This window comes from Staurois parvus, unplaced genomic scaffold (genome assembly GCF_062004578.1).
Source record: "Staurois parvus isolate SC_StPar_1 unplaced genomic scaffold, SC_StPar_1.0 ptg001756l, whole genome shotgun sequence".
NCBI classification, from domain to species: domain Eukaryota; kingdom Metazoa; phylum Chordata; class Amphibia; order Anura; family Ranidae; genus Staurois; species Staurois parvus.
Genome location: NW_028319552.1, coordinates 484043 through 506500, shown reverse-complemented (window position 1 = coordinate 506500; position 22458 = coordinate 484043). Strand labels below are relative to the sequence as shown.

Below are 22458 nucleotides of genomic sequence, written 5' to 3'. Positions count from 1 at the left end.
GCACCGTCAGGGTTCATGGCACTTGTGTAATGTCAGGGCAGGAGCTGAGGAACGGACAGGCAGGCCTAACAATGTAACGCACTGGCTGACGACAACCACCACCCACAGACCGAAGTCCCTCAGGGCGCGGAGTCTAAGTCCCAGGCTGCCCTTCACCAGGGCCCCTGATGGTGGGGATGGACTTGACGCAGCCAGGAACCAGGTCGCGGCCCCCGAGACACCTCAGCTGCAGTAATGGCCGCCGCCAATGGCGTGTAGCTGGTGGAAGAGACAAAAGAGTAGTCAGACAAGCCGGGGTCAACAACAACAGGACAGAACAGTACAGGACAGCAGACGAGAATCACAGGTCACGAGCCGGGTTCAGCAACAGAGGGTCAGATCAAAGGAGAATACAAAGAATAGTCAAGACAAGCCGAATCAGATACCAGGAGAGTCACGAGAGTCAGAACAGAGTAACAGCAACACAAAGACACAAGACACAAGTGCAAAGAGCATGTGCGGGCCACAGGCTTATATGTCATCAGCCACACCCCTCTGGAGGATGGACCACAGAAACCTGAAGGCATAAAAGGGCTCCCATCATGCACAGCAGAATCCAAGATGGACACCAGCACATGAAGTAACATAACCACAGGGAAAAGGTAGGACCTTGACAGACATTCACTCCATACAGCGGTTGAAACATTGTATCTATTTGTTTCCATAAATGGAAACAAATAGATACAATGTTTCAACCGCTGTATGGAGTGAATGTCAGAGAACTGTCAGAAATAGCGGAGCTCTGCAGATACACTTAGCGGAGCTCTGCAGATACACTTTTTGCCGGCTCGGAATTCTTCTTATTTTCATCCTACTTCTTCTTCTTCATCCTCATCCTCAGAAGAAGAAGAAGATGAGGATGAAGAAGAAGTAGGATGAAAATAAGAAGAATTCCAAGCCGGCAAAAAGTGTATCTGCAGAGCTCCGCTAAGTGTATCTGCAGAGCTCCGCTAAGAAATAGCGGAGCTCTGCAGATACACTTTTTGCTGGCTTGGAATTCTCCTTCTTCTCATCCTTCTTCTTCTTCTTCTCATCCTTCTTCTTCTTCTTCTCATCCTTCTTCTTCTTCTCATCCTTCTTCTCCTTCTTCTCATCCTTCTTCTTCTTCTCATCCTTCTTCTTCTCATCCTTCTTCTTCTCATCCTCCTTCTTCTCATCCTTCTCCTTTTTCTCATCCTTCTTCTTCTTCTCATCCTTCTTCTTCTCATCCTTCTTCTTCTCATCCTTCTTCTTCTCATCCTTCTTCTCATCCTTCTCATCCTTCTTCTCATCCTTCTCATCCTTCTTCTCATCCTTCTCCTCCTTCTTCTCATCCTTCTCCTCCTTCTTCTCATCCTTCTCCTCCTTCTTCTCATCCTTCTCCTCCTTCTTCTCATCCTTCTCCTCCTTCTTCTCATCCTTCTCATCCTTCTCCTTCTTCTTCTCATCCTTCTCCTTCTTCTTCTCATCCTTCTCCTTCTTCTCATCCTTCTCCTTCTTCTCATCCTTCTCCTTCTTCTCATCCTTCTCCTTCATCTCATCCTTCTCCTTCTTCTCATCCTTCTCCTTCTCATCCTTCTTCTTCTTCTCATCCTTCTTCTTCTTCTCATCCTTCTCCTTCTTCTCATCCTTCTCCTTCTTCTCATCCTTCTTCTTCTTCTCATCCTTCTTCTTCTTCTCATCCTTCTTCTTCTTCTCATCCTTCTCCTTCTTCTCATCCTTCTCCTTCTTCTCATCCTTCTCCTTCTTCTCATCCTTCTCCTTCTCCTTCTTCTCATCCTTCTCCTTCTCCTTCTTCTCATCCTTCTCCTTCTCCTTCTTCTCATCCTTCTCCTTCTCCTTCTCCTTCCTCATCTCCAAGGGCATTTAAATTAAAGGTACAGTGTTCTGCACTAATTTAAAGGCTCTCTGAAGCCTAGAAACCCTTTTTATAAGTTGAATTCGTAGCGAATAAATTCGCATCGAATCGAATTTCTTCCTCAAATTCGGCGAATCAGCCGAATCGAATTTTTGAATAATTCGCTCATCTCTAGTTGTTAGCATAATAGGAATCCTGTAGGAAGTCTATAATTTGTCAAATGAGAATATAATGTAACTGAATATTTATAATTGACTAAAAGTTATATATTTAGCAAACTTCCCCCATAGAATCTAGCAGGGACTGCAGATGTGGAAGCATTGTAGGAATCAGTTAAATATGTGGATTAGGCCAATGGGGTGTCAAAGGGCAATAGATTAAAAAAAAAACTGTATAAAAATTCAATTGCATTCCAACAGGTAAGCTGCTTTTCTCCGAAATGTAAAATTGTCATGTCTGATTGGAGAATTTGTTAAATATTGTACATTTCATTCCGTGTAGCACAGACATGAATCGCCCGGCCCCCCTTCCTTTCTACACGTGTTGCCGCTCCTAATGTTGGCCGGAAGCGATACGCGGGGTATCTACACAGAGCCAAACTCTAGCGGTACTGTCAGCGGTGAGTGATTGGGCACATTAGTAGTCGGCGACATAAAACGCTCCCACTAATGGAGGGAAGGACGCTGGATTATCCACATGGCAGGCGGCTCGGAAGAGAGATCGCAATCTACAAGGCGACTTTAGCTATAACCACGCCAAGCTAATTTAGGAGATCTGTAGGTTCAAACAGCGGGAATTAACATATCAAATGACGGCACTAAAGCTGCAAAGAGATGATACGAGCTGCAAAGGGCGGCGGGTTCCCCAAAAATATTATCGGTTATCGCCACTCATGTGACTCCTAAAGAGAATCTCCTGTAGAGCGTTTGCTAAATTTCACTTTGTGTTTTTTAAAGATCATTCCTAAAAAAAAAATCATAAATATGAAACAGTACACTTTACTATTTCATATAAACCACTTGCAGTCATCAGGTGGCGCTCTAGGCAAGGTCTGGCCTGTGCAAAGTCTTTCTTTTGGGTTAAAAATGGTCCTTCCTGACTGCTAGCAGAGGTAGGGATGTCCTAAAGGGAATCTACTGCGGTTTTCTACAATTATTTCTTACGGTCAGGAATAATAAATTACATATTTTATGATTTTATAAAGGAAATATTCATGTTTTTTGCTCGTTGTATTTTATCTGATACACTGCTGAAAGAGGCTTGTTGCTTATAGGACTCGCTCCAGTCATCCCTTAGTAGAGGGCTCAGTAGGGGGTTTCCATGAGACAAAGGGAGCTGCAAAGCAGGTTGTGATTGTTGGGGTGGCTACTTTTTCAACTTAGAAAAATTGATTTCAAATTTTTATGGCGTTCTGTGTCCCCCCCAGGTGGATGCCCCTTCTCTATGGGCCATCAGAAGAAGCCTGCTGCAACAGACCAATAGGAGCTGGTGAGAGGGTCATTGACACCTTAGTGACCTCTGTTGATTTTGTGCATACTCCTTGGGAAGACTTATCATCCTTTGCCTTTACGGTTACTTCACAATTGTCCACTAGTGAGCACCACTCGTCCTGTTTGGCCAGAGTCCATACCGCAGAACCGTAACCCCTTTGCTGGCCCTTCCCACTTCAGTGTACCAAGGAATCCATTGTTTCCTAAGACTTCTTCACTAAGTACAGAAATATCCAAGGTCATATTTTTCAGCGCACCCACATCTTCAAGGGCCCCAATGTAGCCGGCAGAAGACTAAATTTCCAGACTGTACATAGTTCATTAACTGTCAAGCACAGTTCTCAGTGTATTACCAATGGCCTAGGCTTAACCCATTCAGAGGTGAGTGCGGGGAGGGAGCACTAAGACAAATCTACCCTGTGTGCATTTGGGCATGGACCATCAGCAATGGGTGTTAGGTAGAAGGTCCATGTGGAGGTGTCCATGTTCATCTGTAGTGGGGGCTTGTAGTAATATGGACTTGTCTGAGGAAGAAGTCGGCTGTAAGAGCTTGTAGATACTCCTATTGCAGGTAGAGAAGAGAGACAGCAGCACCACTCTAAGTGTAGACGGTTAAAATCAGGCAGATTTAATGGTAAAATTGCACTCACATCAGTAGGTAACAGGTAGGCGTGTCAAGTGATGGAGGTCCAGTGGGAGCATCAGGTCCTTTGGCCACGCTCTGGGTGTTTTCCCGCCGCTCTGGTGGTGTCCAGAGGTCGGGGAGTAGCAGAGGGGCGCAGGGATGATGTCACTGCATGGACCAGGTTTCCAAGATGGCGTGCGTACGGAGCATGCTCACTCCTTTGTTGGCCTGACTTGGCCCCTAGCTGTGTTGGTACCTGTTTGGTTGCCTTTTTCGGCTTGCAGAGTGAGGAGAGCTGCAGTTTGAGTTGAGTTGGTCTGGTTTGAGTCTGATGTGGTGTTTCTGTCAGGGCAGGAGCTGAGGAACGGACAGGCAGGCCTAACAATGTAACGCACTGGCTGACGACAACCACCACCCACAGACCGAAGTCCCTCAGGGCGCGGAGTCTAAGTCCCAGGCTGCCCTTCACCAGGGCCCCTGATGGTGGGGATGGACTTGACGCAGCCAGGAACCAGGTCGCGGCCCCCGAGACACCTCAGCTGCGGTAATGGCCGCCGCCAATGGCGTGTAGCTGGTGGAAGAGACAAAAGAGTAGTCAGACAAGCCGGGGTCAACAACAACAGGACAGGACAGTACAGGACAGCAGACGAGAATCACAGGTCACGAGCCGGGTTCAGCAATAGAGGGTCAGATCAAAGGAGAATACAAAGAATAGTCAAGACAAGCCGAATCAGATACCAGGAGAGTCACGAGAGTCAGAACAGAGTAACAGCGACACCAAGACACAAGACACAAGTGCAAAGAGCATGTGCGGGCCACAGGCTTATATGTCATCAGCCACACCCCTCTGGAGGATGGACCACAGAAACCTGAAGGCATAAAAGGGCTCCCATCATGCACAGCAGAATCCAAGATGGACACCAGCACATGAAGTAACATAACCACAGGGAAAAGGTAGGACCTTGACAGTACCTCCCCCTCAAGGGCCCCTCCCCCTCCGCGGCTCAACAAAAGGTTTCTGAGGAAAGCGGGTATGAAAAGCGCGGAGGAGGGCAGGAGCATGGACATCCGCGGAAGGAACCCAGGAACGCTCCTCGGGACCATAACCACGCCAATGAACCAGGAACTGTAATTGACCGCGCACCAATCGAGAGTCCAGGATCCGGCTCACCTCATACTCCTCATGACCGTCAACCCGGACAGGACGGGGCCGAGGAAGAGAGGTAGTGAAGCGATTGCAGATCAGAGGTTTCAACAGGGAAACATGAAAGATATTGGAGATCCGCATCCCAGACGGAAGGGCAAGTGCATAGGCCACCGGATTCACTTTGCGGAGAATGCGGAAAGGACCGACAAAACGGGGAGCCAGTTTGGGTGTGGGCACCCGAAGATTGAGGTTGCGAGTAGACAACCACACCCGATCGCCGACCTGGTATGAAGGAGCGGGCAACCGTCTGCGATCAGCCTGGAACTTCTGGCGCTGAGCTGAGTCCCTCAAGGCCCTCTGGATCTGCCCCCAAGAAGAACGCAGGGCAGCAAGATGGTTCTCCACAGCCGGAATGTCCTGTGGTGAGAACCTCTCAGGTAATACCGCGGGTTGAAACCCATAGTTGGCCATGAAGGGAGACATCCCGGTGGAGGAGTTGACCGCCGAGTTCCTGGCAAACTCTGCCCACGGCAGGAGATCGGCCCAATCGTCCTGATGGTCTGAAATATAACACCGAAGGAATTGTTCTAAGGCCTGATTGGAACGCTCCGCAGCCCCATTGGACTGCGGGTGGTAGGCTGATGAAAAGGAGAGACTAATACCCAACTGGGAGCAGAAGGCACGCCAGAATCTGGACACGAACTGACTCCCGCGGTCTGAGACAATCACCTTAGGTAACCCATGCAGGCGAAAAATCTCCCTGGAAAAGACAGTGGCCAGTTCCTGCGCTGTGGGTAATTTCCTGAGTGGAATGCAATGGCACATCTTGGAAAACCGATCGACGATCATGAGGATGACCGTATGACCCCGAGACACCGGGAGGTCTACAATAAAGTCCATCCCTAGATGTGACCAAGGACGCTCCCCATTGGGAATGGGTTGCAGAAGACCCAAAGGGAGATGCCGTGGAGACTTATTCTGGGCACAGTTCGAACATGCCGCTACATAAGAGGCAATGTCGGCACGGAGGGTTGGCCACCAGAATAAGCGAGAGACGACCCAACACAGCTGGTTCTTCCCTGGATGCCCGGCAGTTTTGGCGTTATGGTAGGTACGCAGCAGGCGGGTGCGCAATCCCTCGGGTACGAAACATCTACCCTCCGGCCTCCCGGGAGGAGCATCAGTTTGAGCCGCCAAAATCTGCTCCCCAAGGGGAGAGGTCAGACTGGTGCGAATAGCAGCCAGGATCTGATCTGGAGGTATAAGTGAGATTGGCTCAGAGTCTTCCCTGGACAATTCAGAGTATTGCCGTGATAACGCATCAGCCCTGACATTCTTGGAACCAGGCAAATATGAAACCACATAGTTGAAGCGTGACAAGAACAGAGCCCATCTGGCCTGGCGGGGTGTCAATCTCTTGGCCTCCGAAAGATAAGTCAGGTTCTTGTGATCGGTAAGAATGAGGACCGGAACCGCGGAACCCTCAAGCAGGTGCCTCCATTCCTTGAGAGCCAGAATGATGACCAACAACTCCCGATCTCCAATCTGGTAGTTGCACTCAGCCGAGGAAAGCTTCCTGGAGTAGAACCCGCAGGGAAGTAGGGGTCCATCGGGTGACCGACGCTGAGACAGGAGAGCCCCTACTCCCGTCTCGGAAGCATCAACTTCGAGGACGAAGGGCAACCCAGGATTGGGATGCGAAAGAATCGGAGCCGAAGCAAAGGCAGCTTTCAGAGCCTCGAAAGCTCTGATGGCCTCGGATGGCCACTCGTGAGGGTTACTCCCCTTCTTGGTTAGGTCAGAGAGAGGCTTTGCCAATGTGGAGAAGTTCCTGATGAACTTCCGATAGTAGTTGGCAAAACCCAGAAAGCGCTGAATGGGCCGAAGACCATTGGGACGAGGCCACTGCAGAACTGCCGCAACCTTCTGAGGGTCCATGGAAAATCCCTCCGCGGAAATTATGTAGCCCAAAAAGGCAACCTGGGATCGATGGAACTCGCACTTCTCGAGTTTACAAAAGAGTCCGTTCACACGCAATCGTTGCAGCACCTGCTTAACATCCTGGACATGGGACTCCATGGAGGTAGAGTAAACCAAGATGTCATCCAGGTAAACCACTACGCATTGCTGCAACAAATCACGAAGGACATCGTTTATGAATTCCTGAAAGACCGCGGGCGCGTTACACAATCCGAAGGGCATCACCAGGTATTCGTAGTGCCCAGTTCTGGTGTTAAACGCGGTCTTCCACTCATCCCCCTGTCTGATCCGTACGAGGTTGTACGCCGCCCTAAGGTCGAGTTTGGTAAAGACCGTTGCTCCCTTAAGGCGGTCGAATAACTCAGAAATCAAAGGAATTGGATACGCATTTTTAATGGTAATCCGATTGAGACCCCTATAATCGATGCAGGGCCTCAATTCCCCACCTTTCTTCTTTACAAAAAAAAACCCCGCTCCTGCTGGGGAAGTAGACTTACGAATGTGCCCCCGGGAAAGCGCATCCACCACGTACTCCTCCATGACCTTATTCTCCGCAACCGAGAGAGGGTACACCCTGCCACGTGGAGGAGTGGCCCCAGGTTGCAGGGATATGGCGCAGTCGTAAGGACGATGCGGTGGTAAGGTACCAGCGCGTACCTTATCGAACACGTCCCGGTATTCCCCATAGTCGGTGGGCAACGCAGAGTCCGAGGAGGCACACAATACCTTAACCGGCCCCCGGATGCACCCGGCCCCACACTGTGGAGACCATGAGAGAATCTCGGCTGTTTGCCAATTGAAGGTAGGATTGTGCCTCTGGAGCCAGGGATACCCCAAAACCACCGAATAGTGTGGGGAAGAAATCACCTGAAAACAGGCCAACTCCCTGTGAACAGCCCCAATGGCTACCTCTATTGGCAGGGTCTCGTGGGTAACCTGCGGCGGCTGCAGGGGCCTGCCATCTATTGCTTCGAGAACCAATGGGGCAGCACGAGCCTGCAGGGGAATGGAGTGCTGCGCAGCAAACGAGCTGTCCAAGAACAACCCACCGGCCCCAGAGTCCACCAACGCCTGGGCCGTCACCGAGCTCCCTGTCCAAGAAAGGACCACGGTGATCAGTGGCTTATCCTTGCGGAACGCCGGGGACGAGGAAACTCCACCCAAGATCTGTCCCCGACATGATCTCAGGTGCGAGCGTTTCCCGGACGGACCGGACAAGACTGCCGAAAGTGCCCACCGAGGCCACAGTACAGGCAGCGACCCTCCCGACGCCGAGCGGCCCGCTCCCCCTCGGAAAGGCGAGCAAACCCCAGCTGCATGGGTTCCCCACCAGACAAGCTATCCCCAGGAGGCGTGGGAGGAGAGGGAGGAACGGGTGGGACAGAAAACGCAGGTGCCAGTCGATTGGAAGGCCTCCGCAGGCGTTCCTTGAGTGAAGGCCTCTCCCTGAGCCTGGTGTCAATCAGGATCAGGAAAGAGATGAGCTCCTCCAACACCACAGGCAGTTCCTTAGCTGCAATCTCGTCCTTCAATGAGTCAGAAAGACCCTGAGAAAACGCAGCCACCAGAGCCTCATTGTTCCAACCGACCTCTGCCGCCAGGGTACGAAACTCTATAGCGTACTCGGCCACGGTCCGTGAACCCTGATGCATGGTCATGAGCAGCTTGGCCGCCGAGGCGGAACGAGCCGGTACGTCGAATACCCTACGGAAGGCATCGACAAAACCAGAAAAATCTTGAATCACCGGGTCGTTCCTCTCCCATAAGGGATTTGCCCAGGCCAAGGCCTTGTCTGAGAGTAGTGAGATGAGGAACCCCACCTTTGACCTCTCAGACGGAAAGGCGTGGGGTATTAATTCAAAATAAATACCCACCTGGTTGAGGAACCCACGACACTGACTCGGCTCACCCCCAAAGCGCTGTGGAAGAGGGGCTGAACCGGTCATACCTCTGGACACCGCGGGTGCCGCATCAGCCGCGGCGGTAGGCACAGCAAGCGGAACAGCAGCGGAAGCGACCACCGGAGCGACAACCGGCCTAATAACACCAGGAGTAAGGTGCGCGGTGCGTGCAAGCAGAGTTTGCAAAGCCTGAGCGAACTGATCCAACAGGTGATCCTGTTGATCGAGTCTGGCGACTAGCATTGGGAGCGAAGGCGTACCTGCACCGTCAGGGTTCATGGCACTTGTGTAATGTCAGGGCAGGAGCTGAGGAACGGACAGGCAGGCCTAACAATGTAACGCACTGGCTGACGACAACCACCACCCACAGACCGAAGTCCCTCAGGGCGCGGAGTCTAAGTCCCAGGCTGCCCTTCACCAGGGCCCCTGATGGTGGGGATGGACTTGACGCAGCCAGGAACCAGGTCGCGGCCCCCGAGACACCTCAGCTGCGGTAATGGCCGCCGCCAATGGCGTGTAGCTGGTGGAAGAGACAAAAGAGTAGTCAGACAAGCCGGGGTCAACAACAACAGGACAGGACAGTACAGGACAGCAGACGAGAATCACAGGTCACGAGCCGGGTTCAGCAACAGAGGGTCAGATCAAAGGAGAATACAAAGAATAGTCAAGACAAGCCGAATCAGATACCAGGAGAGTCACGAGAGTCAGAACAGAGTAACAGCGACACCAAGACACAAGACACAAGTGCAAAGAGCATGTGCGGGCCACAGGCTTATATGTCATCAGCCACACCCCTCTGGAGGATGGACCACAGAAACCTGAAGGCATAAAAGGGCTCCCATCATGCACAGCAGAATCCAAGATGGACACCAGCACATGAAGTAACATAACCACAGGGAAAAGGTAGGACCTTGACAGTTTCAAGGTGAATCCCTATATATTGTTGATTCTGCAAAATGTTTCACTGTTATACCTTGTTCACCTGAAAATTACTTGACAATATACTCTGATATTAGCTACAAGGTCTTGAGTCAAATTTTAGGGCGATTAAGATTATTTTAAGATATTAACAAAAATCACTCATTTATCCCAACTAACATGTATACCCGAGGTGCCAGTAGTGTTGAGGCCAGGGCCGTGGATAAGGGGGTACCACCGGTCCTCATGTACAGGGCCAAATAACATGTATACCTGAGATGCCAGTAGTGCTGAGGCCAGGGCCGTGGATAAGGGGGTACCACCGGTCCTCATGTACAGGGACCAACTAACATGTATACCTGAGATGCCAGTAGTGCTGAGGCCAGGGCCGTGGATAAGGGGGTACCACCGGTCCTCATGTACAGGGCCCAACTAACATGTATACTCGAGGTGCCAGTAGTGCTGAGGCTGGGGCCGTGGATAAGGGGGTACCATCGTTCCTCATGTACAGGGCCCAACTAACATGTATACCAGAGGTGCCAGTAGTGCTGAGGCCGGGGCCGTGGATAAGGGGGTACCACCGGTCCTCATGTACAGGGCCTAACTAACATGTATACCTGAGGTGCCAGTAGTGCTGAGGCCAGGGCCGTGGATAAGGGGGTACCACCGGTCCTCATGTACAGGGCCTAACTAACATGTATACCTGAGGTGCCAGTAGTGCTGAGGCCAGGGCCGTGGATAAGGGGGTACCACCGGTCCTCATGTACAGGGCCCAACTAACATGTATACTCGAGGTGCCAGTAGTGCTGAGGCCGGGGCCGTGGATAAGGGGGTACCATCGGTCCTCATGTACAGGGCCCAACTAACATGTATACCAGAGGTGCCAGTAGTGCTGAGGCCGGGGCCGTGGATAAGGGGGTACCACCGGTCCTCATGTACAGGGCCTAACTAACATGTATACCTGAGGTGCCAGTAGTGCTGAGGCCAGGGCCGTGGATAAGGGGGTACCACCGGTCCTCATGTACAGGGCCTAACTAACATGTATACCTGAGGTGCCAGTAGTGCTGAGGCCAGGGCCGTGGATAAGGGGGTACCACCGGTCCTCATGTACAGGGCCCAACTAACATGTATACTCGAGGTGCCAGTAGTGCTGAGGCCGGGGCCGTGGATAAGGGGGTACCACCGGTCCTCATGTACAGGGCCTAACTAACATGTATACCTGAGGTGCCAGTAGTGCTGAGGCCAGGGCCGTGGATAAGGGGGTACCACCGGTCCTCATGTACAGGGCCCAACTAACATGTATACCCGAGGTGCCGGTAGTGCTGAGGCCAGGGCCGTGGATAAGGGGGTACCACCGATCCTCATGTACAAGGCCCAACTAACATGTATACCCGAGGTGCCAGAAGTGCTGAGGCACATTGCTTCCCATTGCAAACCCTGACGAAGGTGGTATTTTTGGAACCCTGAAAGGCATCTGCACTTCTTTTATTCCAGTAAGGGTCGAAGGAAAATAAAAGGTATTTCAACATTCATAGTTTCCTACCGAAACCCCTGATGAAGGGGTATTTTTGGACACTGAAACGTGTCCGTACTTTTTTGTTTATTCTAATAAGGGTCAAAGGAACAATGAAGAACTAACACATTTCAGGTCCAGCCAATCCCTTCCTCAGGGTTTCTAATAGGAAACAATGTATCGGGACTGAATAATGACTATACCTTGATTAATATTTTATCCATTGTGATCATCTTCACAGATCTCATCAGCAGATGGTTCGGCAGCCAATCATTATTCAATCCTGACGCATCATTTCTCATTGCAAGCTTTGATGAAAGGGTATTTTTGGACCGCGTCAGTACTCCTTTTTGTTTATTCCAGTAAGGGCTGAAGGAAAAATATTAGGTATTTCAACGTTCATAGTTTCCTACTGAAAGCCCTGATGAAGGGGTATTTTTGGACACTGAAATGCGTTAGACTCCTTTATTTAATTCCAGTAAGTGTGAACGGAAGAAAACAAAAAAGGATTAACTAATGCCTTTCAGGGGTCCAAAAATACCCCCTTCATCAGGGCTTTGCAATAGAAAACAATGTGTCAGGACTGAACAATGAATGACTGCCAAACCAGCTGCTGATGAGACCTATGAAGATGATCACAATGGAGAAAATACTCTTCAAGGTCAAATCATTAGTCGGTCCTGATATATTGTTTCCTATTGCAAGCCCTAATGAAGGGGGTATTTTTGGACCCATGAAAAGCATCAATACTCCTTTTTGTTTATTCCAGTAAAGGTTGAAGGAAAAATAAAAGGCATTTCAACATCCATAGTTTCCTACTGAAAGCCCTGATGAAGAGTTATTTTTAGACCCGTGAAACGCGTCAGTACTTTTTTGTTTATTCCAGTAAGGGTCAAAGGAACAATAAAAGGAGTAACTAACACATTTCAGGTTCAGCCAAGGTATTTCATCATTCATAGTTTCCTACCGCAAGCCCTGATGAAGGGGTATTTTTGGACCCATGAAACGCGTCAGTTTCCTTTTTGTTTATTCCAGTAAGGGTCAAAGGAAAAATAAAAGGTATTTCAACATTCATAGTTTCCTACTGCAAGCCCTGATGAAGGGGTATTTTTGGACTCTGAAACGCGTTAGCACCCTTTTTTAATTCCAGTAAGTGTGAACGTAAGAAAACGAAAAAGCAGTAACTAATGCCTTTCAGGGGTCCAAAAACAGCCCCCTTTCTCAGGGCTTTGCAATAGAAAACAGTGTGTCAGGACTGAACAATCAATGACTGCCAAACCAGCTGCTGATGAGACCTATGATGAAGATGATCACAATGGAGAAAATACTCTTCAAATTCGGTCCTGATACATTGTTTCCTATTGCAAGCCCTGAGGAAGGGGGTATTTTTATACTCCCTCAAAACCTGTTGGCTCCTCCTTTTACTGTCCCATTGACCCATTCTGGAATAAACTTGTATCGGGCTATTGAACAGTGGAGTGGTGCTTTAATTCTTCTTCTGTTCCATTGTGGTTGGGTCATGCTGTACCCTTTTCACGCATCAGATGGCGCTGTGTATATAGCAGGTTTGTCATCCGCAGAGCAAAAAGGAGATGCTGAGTGTGCCAAAACTGACTTACCAGCAGGTGAAATTTCCCTTTAAAGAGAAGCCTGGCAGAACTTTCTCCGACAGCGAGGCACAGAATGCCGGTGCAGAGTAAAAGCCAATATGGCGGGTCCACTTTAAGATGGTGAAACGCTCTGCCACTGCATTAGCCTTCCCAAATTCAAAGGAGGCCAAAGGTCAGCGCAGGAGACAAAGATCTCAGGGATTTGCACACCGAAAGGCAACGGGTTTAGCAGATTTGTCTGTATAAAGAGATTAATGTTATCTGCTCTTCGGAGGATAAAAGTAAAGGATTAAGTATGGAGACGGCGCGGGACATGAAAAGACGCAGCTCCCCCCCCCTCCCCGCGACACGTACAGCCCACACTTCCAATTAACTTTACATGTTACAGAAGACGGGTCTCGGTCAGGGCACCAGGATGAGGTGCTTCTATCCATCGGGGGATCACCAATTAGGAGACGGAGAGAACGGCGGAGGGAACGGCAGAAGGAATGCAGAAAGTTTCCGAGGGAAAATATTCAACAATTTCATAATTTTTTTTCTTTTTGTTATTTTAACGTTTAGGGGAAATTTGTCTTTGGTTAGAGCAAGGGAGGGTTAGGGGTCGTCAGGTTTTATTATTGAATGATTATTATGTATTGGATAGTTACGTTGTATTGAATGATTACACTGTTCAACAAATTTTAATTTTTTGCCAGTTTTGGAAACAAAAGGATCCATTTCTTAATGAATTTCACATTCTGAGTTCAAATATAACAATGAAATTTGTCAATTGGCTCTAGTTTTTCTGTAAACGGAAAGTTTTCTACTATAGGCGTAATGACTACATAATGCACAATAATTATATAGATAGATGTCTTTCCACAAATATAAAGGAAGTGATATTGACTACATAACAAAGCCTAAATGGCAGAATATATTGCATAGGATTACCAAGAAAAATTATAGCCATAAGCTAAGTTGAATCATTTTAATACTTAGGATTCTCACTAGTTTTGTCTTCAGTTTGTGTCGGTTTTGCTTCTCTTGGCTTTTCTCTTGTATTCGAGGAAAGGGCTATCTCTTACAACTGTCCAGCAATAGTCAGCAAGCATTGATGGGCTCCATTTACCTTGATATCTTCTTTCCATAGCTGCAATGTCTTGATGGAAGCGCTCTCCGTGTTCATCACTCACTGCTCCACAGTTTGGTGGGAAAAAATCCAGATGCGAATGTAGAAAATGAATTTTTAGAGACATGTTGCAACCCAGATTTCTGTAAGTCTGGATGAGTTTTTCTACCACTTTCTTGTAGTCTGGTGTTTTATTGTTTCCAAGAAAATTTGATGTCACTGATACAAATGCTGTCCAGGCAGCCTTTTCCTTTCCACGCAACAGAGAAAGAAACTCATCATCATGAATAAGTTTACGAATCTGTGGCCCAACAAAGACTCCTTCATCTATTTTTGCAGCACTAAGTGCTGGAAATTTGCTAATCAGGTACTTGAAACCTGCTTTATTCTTGTCCATTGCCTTAACAAAGTTTTTCATTAATCCCAACTTGATGTGTAATGGAGGTAATAAGATCTTATTGCTGTCTACAAGTGCTGGATAGTTAACATTTTTTTCTCCAGGCTGCAATGACTGGCGTAATGGCCAGTCTCTTTTGGCATAGTGCATTTCTCTCGCACGACTGTCCCACTCACAGAGGAAGCAGCAGTACTTAGTATATCCACCTTGAAGTCCAAGTAGGATAGCAATCACCTTCAGGTCACCACAAATCGACCATTGATGTTCATCATAGTTGATGCACCTTAAAAGCTCTTTCAAGTTTTCATACGTTTCTTTCATTGAAACTGCGTAAGCAACTGGAACTGACGGCAGCTGATTGCCATTATGGAGCAAAACAGCTTTAAGACTCGCCTTTGAAGCATCAATGAACAGCCTCCACTCATCGGGATCATAGCATACGCCGATGGCTGAGATTAAACCATGAACATTGTTACATACAGCAATATCACCTTCCTGGACGAAGAATGGGATCAGATCTTTCTGACGATGACGGTAGAAAGACGTACGAACATCACTTGCTAGGAGATTCCACTGTTGTAGTCTTGACCCCAAAAGCTCTGCCTTGTTCTTCGGAAGATCCAGGTCTCTGATAAGATCGCTCAATTCCACTTGTGTAATGAGGTGTGGTTCAGTGGGTGTGGATGGAAGAAAGTCTGGGTCATGTGAGGTTGACGGTTGATGACTACACGCTTCAGGTTCTTCCTCACTTGACTCAACCACGAAGGATTCTGGTGCTTTAGGAATTGGTAGCCCCTCTCCATGAGGAACTGGACGTATTGCCGATGGAATATTTGGATAGTGCACAGATAACTTTTTCTTCTTATTTAGCCCTTTTACAATTGGAGGCACCATACAAAAGTAACAATTACTAACATGATCTGTTGGCTCTCTCCAAATCATTGGCACAGCGAAAGGCATAGATGCCTTTTTTCCATTCAACCATTGCTCCAGTGCCGTCCCACAAGAATTGCAGCATATATGTGGTGCCCAGCTCTTGTCCTGGTCTCCTATCTTGCAGCCAAAATACAAGTTGTAGGCTTTCTTAATCATTCCTCTTATCCTCCTTTTTTGTGAGATAAAAGTTATTTCACCGCAGATATAGCAGAAATTATCTGCTTTATTCACACAAGTTCCAGGCATTACTGAGTAGCCTATATAAGCATAAAACGAAATGTAAAGACGAACTACAATCAGCTACAGATACTGCAGCTTTTATGCAGTGAAGTGATGTAATTAAAGGCTAATATTGCATCATCTCAGTATACATGACATTTTCTATTGGTCACCAGTATCAATTGCGCAATATGCAGCTGAAGTTGCATCATAATTTTGAATGGCTTACGTCATTAGATGGGTGAATATATCATGGAAACTAGAGCCAATCAATATTTTTTAGGGTCATTTTCGTTTTCAGCACCCCAAAATTATGTAAGATTAGCTAATTGTATGCCCAAAACTTTTTACCTGTTGAACAGTGTTATTATGTATTGGATAGTTACATTGTATTGAATGATTATTCTGTATTGGATAGTTACCTTGTATTGAATGATTATTATGTATTGGATAGTTACATTGTATTGAATGATTATTCTGTATTGGATAGTTACCTTGTATTGAATGATTATTATGTATTGGATAGTTACATTGCATTGAATGATTATTATGTATTGGATAGTTACATTGTATTGAATGATTATTATGTATTGGATAGTTACATTGTATTGAATGATTATTATGTATTGGACAGTTACATTGTATTGAATGATTATTATGTATTGGACAGTTACATTGTATTGAATGATTATGTACTGGATAGTTACATTGTATTGAATGATTATTATGTATGGGATAGTTACATTGTATTGAATGATTATTCTGTATTGGATAGTTACCTTGTATTGAATGATTATTATGTATTGGATAGTTACATTGTATTGAATGATTATTATGTATGGGATAGTTACATTGTATTGAATAATTATTATGTATGGGATAGTTACATTGTATTGAATGATTATTATGTATGGGATAGTTACATTGTACTGAAAGATTATTATGTATTGGATAGTTACATTGTACTGAATGATTATGTATTGGATAGTTACGTTGTATTGAATGATTATTATGTATGGGATAGTTACATTGTACTGAATGACTATTATGTATTGAATAGTTACATTGTATTGAATGATTATTATGTATTGGATAGTTACATTGTATTGAATGATTATTATGTATTGGATAGTTACATTGTATTGAATGATTATTATGTATTGGATAGTTACATTGTATTGAATGATTATTATGTATTGGATAGTTATGTTGTATTGAATGACTATTATGTATGGGATAGTTACATTGTATTGAATGATTATTATGTATTAGATAGTTACATTGTATTGAATGATTATTATGTATTAGATAGTTACATTGTATTGAATGATTATTATGTATTAGATCGTTATATTGTATTGAATGGTTATGTAGAACTACTATTATGCCCTACTGACACCGCCCACTGCCCTACTGGCTAACACCATCCACTACTCTACTACTGATTAGGGAGGTCCTCTTGTTACAAAGATTCTGTAAATCTAAAGTTGAGCGTACAAAGATTGTAACCTGTATGGTGATGTGTGGGGGAGAGATTTACTAAAACTGGAGCGCGCAAAATCTGTTGCGGCTCTGCTTGCTAGCCAATCAGCTTCCAGTATATTTTTTTTTTGTCAAAGCTTAATTGAACAAACTAAAGATGGAAGCTGATTGGTGAAGCTGATCCACGCTGCGATGACAGCATTAAAGATGGCGGGAGCGGCATCAGGCGTCCCATGATCCAGGGCTGTAGGCGTAGAGAATTATCATCCATTCACCTTATCTCTTGTCAGCAATGTGATAATTATCCATTCACTGAACCTTTCGTCAGATATTGACAGCACTTTTAATCACAATATTTTAGCACCTTATAGGCGCCTAAACCTATCACTTTGTCACTTTATTATTTTATTTATTTATTAGCGCTGCATTTTTTATTACATGGTTCCCGTGTACAGCTGCACCAGATTCTGAGTTTTAGTAAACCCCCCCCCCCCCATCCATCCTTTTCTGGTGACAATGGACAGTTACCCAAATTCAACAAAATCAGGACTGGCTTGCAGGTGAAATGGATGAATCCCTGAGCTGGCGACTGCCATTCAATTCTTAGTGGAAATAGCTAGCAGTAAACTTTGCAGGTAAAAAAAAAAAAGCGAACGTATAATTTCAGGAGGTCAGTTTATAACTTCAGTATATGTGCTGCCATGACAACAAAAGACACGCTATGACCATTCACCAGTTGTCCAGGTGCGGTCACTCGAGGCCACCCCACCCCCCCAGCCTTTTGTAAAAGCTGAACTTGAATCTGTTTCCCTGGAAACACTCTGATGAAAACTGTAAATTTGCACATTTTTATTATTTACCTTATTATAGGTCGAGTGACTTCATCACTGGGTCTCTGTGCTTCTCTCTGCAATGTAGGCAGATCATGGCCAGTGGGAAGGGGCTGGCAGGTTGACGTACACAGCCTCCTGACCACATCACAGCACCCCTATGAAGACCCCTTAAGTCCTGATGCAAGCAGTGGGCTGGCTCTCAGGTGCACTCGTGCAAATATCGAAATGCCTTGATGGGCGGGTATCAGCCTGCATTGGTGGGCGTTCCTTGACAGGCTGTATTTGCATGATAGGTATTGAGAGGGGCGGGGACAGGGACGGGCATGTTGGGGAGAAAAGTGCTAGATGATGCCGGATGTCCTCCAGCCAGGAAATAAGGCGCGCTCTATCTGATTGCTGCAGCTTCTAATGCACATTGTGACACAGATCTCAGTTTTCCTACCTGGTCCATACAGTGAGCTGGGCGTTCTCTGCCACGGTATAAATCCTGGACCTTCCTAGGACAAAGGCGTCCAGAGAGACCCCGCTGATGGAGGAGTAAAGCTTGTCATACAGTCCGAAGACCACCATCATGTCGTAGCCTATAGGAAGAGACGGGAAATCAGCATGGAGGGGAATTTAAGGGGGAAGACAAACAAATGAGGACATATGTGGCATGTATCCTGGATGTCACACACCCTACAGCCTACTCCCGCCCTCTTCAACTCACCACTGGCCCATTGCTGTGATCAACACCCCTGTAGGCCAATAGCGAGGCATAGAAATTCAGAAGGGCGAGGCCAGCCACCCAGCCACAGGAGCTGCCTATAATTTGCACTCCAGCGCCGACCTGCAATGAGCTAAACAGATGGAAACCCAATCAGTCTATGGGTGGGACTGCCATTACTGTCCTCCTGGAAATGCCAATTACCTGGCTGTCTCCGGCTCCAAGTCGCTGATCCGGAGCAGCAGGGCCGGGACAAGGGGTGGGCAGGAGGGGCAGCCGCCCTGGGCACTGTAGTATCATGTGAGGTGGGGGCACCGCAAGGAGATTTGGGGGGAGAGGATTTGTGTTGAAAGGAAGAATTTGGAGTGGCATAGGGTAAGTATTTTCTAGGAGGGGAAATTGGATGGGGGGGGGGGTTATGCTAAGAGTGGTATTTGTGGTGGGAGAGGGGATAAGGGGGGGGGATTTGTACTGGGAGGGGGGATAAGATGGATACTGGGAGGGGAAATTTGAGGGGGGGTATGCTAAGAGTGGGATTTGTGTTGGGAGAGGGGATGAGGGGATGAGGGGGGGTTGTACTGGGAGGGGGGATAAGATGGATACTGGGAGGGTAAATTTGAGGGGGGGGGGGGTTATGCTAACAGTGGGATTTGTGTTGGGAGAGGGGATGGGGGGGATTTGTACTGGGAGGGAGGATAAGATGGATAATGGGAGGGGAAATATGAGAGGGGGGGTTTATGCCAAGAGCGGGATTTGTGTTGGGAGAGGGGATAGGGGGGATTTGTGCTGAGAGGGAGCATAAGATGGATACTGGGAGGGGAAATTTGAGGGGGGGGTATGCTAAGAGTGGAATTTGTGTTGGGAGAGGGGATGGGGGGGATTTGTACTGGGAGGGGGGATAAGATGGATACTGGAGGGGAAATTTGAGGGGGGGTTATGCTAAGAGTGGGATTTGTGTTGGGAGAGGGGATGGGGGGGGGGTTTGTACTGGGAGGGGGGATAAGATGGATACTGGAGGGGAAATTTGAGGGGGTGTATGCTAAGAGTGGGATTTGTGTTGGGAGAGGGGATGGGGGGGATTTGTACTGGGAGGGGGGATAAGATGGATACTGGGAGGGGAAATTTGAGGGGGGTTATGCTAAGAGTGGGATTTGTGTTGGGAGAGGGGATGGGGGGGGAGAAACCCGACCTGAGAAATGCCATGGAGCCATGGCTGGAGTGCATAGAAACAGGAAGTGGCTGCAAATCGGCTGCAGGAGATCAGCATTGAAGGACCAAAGAATGAAAAGAGTGTTTTATTACCAAAAGGTAGTTGTTTCTGATACAAAGTCATCGGTGTGCGCACAGGGTGTGCCGGTTGTGCCTGGGCGCACCCTAATCACCCCGTGTACATTACTAATATTGCTCAGTGTGCCAATGAGGAGAAGGGGAGGATCTCCCACTAAGTGGGAGAAGCGTGGAAGCGTTTCTCCTTCACTCTGAATCTGCAGGCAGGGCAATCAGAAAGGGGCGTATGTGAGTTTGGGTTTCGGGGTGCGCACCCCGATGCCATAGGCTGCGCACACTAAGGGGCGTATTTATAAAGCAGCGAAGGAGACTTTCACCGAACATTCCCATGCCGGATTCACCGTAGCCAGGGAACTAGCATTTTCTCCTGTGACCGGCAATGTCATCTCTCCCATTCCTATCCCCGCCAGCTGCCTTTATGGGCCCTTCTGAAGCCGCCGCGGTTTGATCTGCGACGCTCTGATGGCGCCCGTCTTCTGAAGCGGTGGCGGCGAGGAGGAGAAGACAATGGCCATTGTTCCCGTTAATGACGGCGCTCAGACGGGTGTCTCTCCTTCAAAGGGCGCTCTCCGCGCCTCTCCCTCGGCGACTCATCCGGCCCTCATTAGTAGCGCCTTTCATCGGACACCGGGGTAATTATAACACTCCGCCATCTGCAATGATTACCATCTCCGCGCAGAATTGCCGGCTGACCCCAATTTAACAAGGCTGCCTCCCAATTTGGCAACGGGCCTCCCGGTTTATTTATTTATTTAATTGGGGGTCATCATCTACCAGACAGAGAATCTGCACAGCGAAGGGCGTCTCTACTAGGCTTACAAAACCTACAGTATATAGGAAGGGGGGGGGGGTATTACCTGCCAAAGGAGTTGCATTTCTGTCCATCCAGTCCTGAGATCTACACAGCTCTGCCACACAGCACAGCCCTGCCTGGCAAGGGAAGGGACTTGATTTTGTTCTGCTGCATCTCGTTAACACTCTTAGGTCTTGGCCCTCCCCAACCTGTGATTGGACAGTGAAAGGAGAAGCAGCAGATGGATGAGCTCATCTCTCTCTCCTCCTATCAGCGTGTCCCTTGATAGCACAGGCGACTGCTCAGATACTCGCTTTCAATCCAGAGCTGCATCCGTAATACTTCTTTCCTGCCACTAGATGTCTTAGGTATTCCATGTATTATGATGGACAGCATCATAGTTCCGATCTGTCCTGGCTCCACCCCCAGCCTGTGATTGGACAGCGGACTGATGAGCTTATTCCTCTGTCACTCTGCTCTCTCCTCCTGTCAACACATCTGGCTGTCTCCTTGTGCTGCATTTCCCTTTTACAGTCTGAGCTCTGCTGTACATGGGCTGGTGCACACACTGTGTGCAAAAAAACCCAAACAATTTAACCGCTTCCCGACTCACTATAGCCGAAATACAGCTACAGAGGGGAGATCTAGTTCTGGGAGGGCGCCCATAGACTTCCTCCAAGAACTGCGCCCCGAGGCATGCATCGCACACGCTCTGTGATTGCAATGTCCTTCAGACACAGCTGATCACAGATCTAGGTAAAGGGCCAAACACAGTGGGCCTTTACCATGTGATCGGCAGTGTACAATCACGGTGGGCCTTTACCATGTGATCGGCAGTGTTCAATCACGGTGGGCCTTTACCATGTGATCGGCAGTGTCCAATCACGGTGGGCCTTTACCATGTGATCGGCAGTGTCCAATCACGGTGGGCCTTTACCATGTGATCGGCAGTGTCCAATCACGGTGGGCCTTTACCATGTGATCGGCAGTGTCCAATCACGCTGGGCCTTTACCATGTGATCGGCAGTGTCCAATCACGGTGGGCCTTTACCATGTGATCGGCAGTGTCCAATCACGCTGGGCCTTTACCATGTGATCGGCAGTGTTCAATCACGGTGGGCCTTTACCATGTGATCGGCAGTGTTCAATCACGGTGGGCCTTTACCATGTGATCGGCAGTGTTCAATCACGGTGGGCCTTTACCATGTGATCGGCAGTGTTCAATCACGGTGGGCCTTTACCATGTGATCGGCAGTGTTCAATCACAGGTGATCCCATGTAAACAAACGTGACGGTTATCAGAATTTCATTTCCTTATGTGCTGTCACTGTGTGAGGAAAGGAAAGCTGATAACTGGCAATCCCGACAGGACACATTTACACTGATTATCAGGGCACTGATAATCAGTGCAGCCCCATCGGTGCCAATCAGTGCAGCTTATTAGTGCCATCAGTGCAGCCTATTAGTGCACATCAGTGTCTGCTCATCAGTGTCCATCAGTGCAGCCTCATCAGTGCCTGCTCATCAGTGTCCATCAGTGCAGCCTCATCAGTGCCTGCTCATCAGTGTCCATCAGTGCCTGCTCATCAGTGTCCATCAGTGCAGCCTCATCAGTGCCTGCTCATCAGTGTCCATCA

General features: G+C 47.9%; 1 protein-coding gene across 2 annotated transcripts in view; it reads right to left on the bottom strand.

Annotated features, from left to right (window-relative positions):
- Positions 1–22458, bottom strand: part of COL20A1 (collagen type XX alpha 1 chain) — a 146940-nt gene that overhangs the window by 63144 nt on the left and 61338 nt on the right. For both annotated transcript variants that reach the window (XR_016308755.1, XM_089663720.1), the window contains exon 21: positions 18478–18616. Coding sequence is in view for 1 of the 2 variants with exons in the window: in XM_089663720.1 (XP_089519846.1) it covers positions 18478–18616 (139 nt within the window). In the remaining variant the exon portion in view is untranslated. The remainder of the gene's footprint in view (positions 1–18477; positions 18617–22458) is intronic.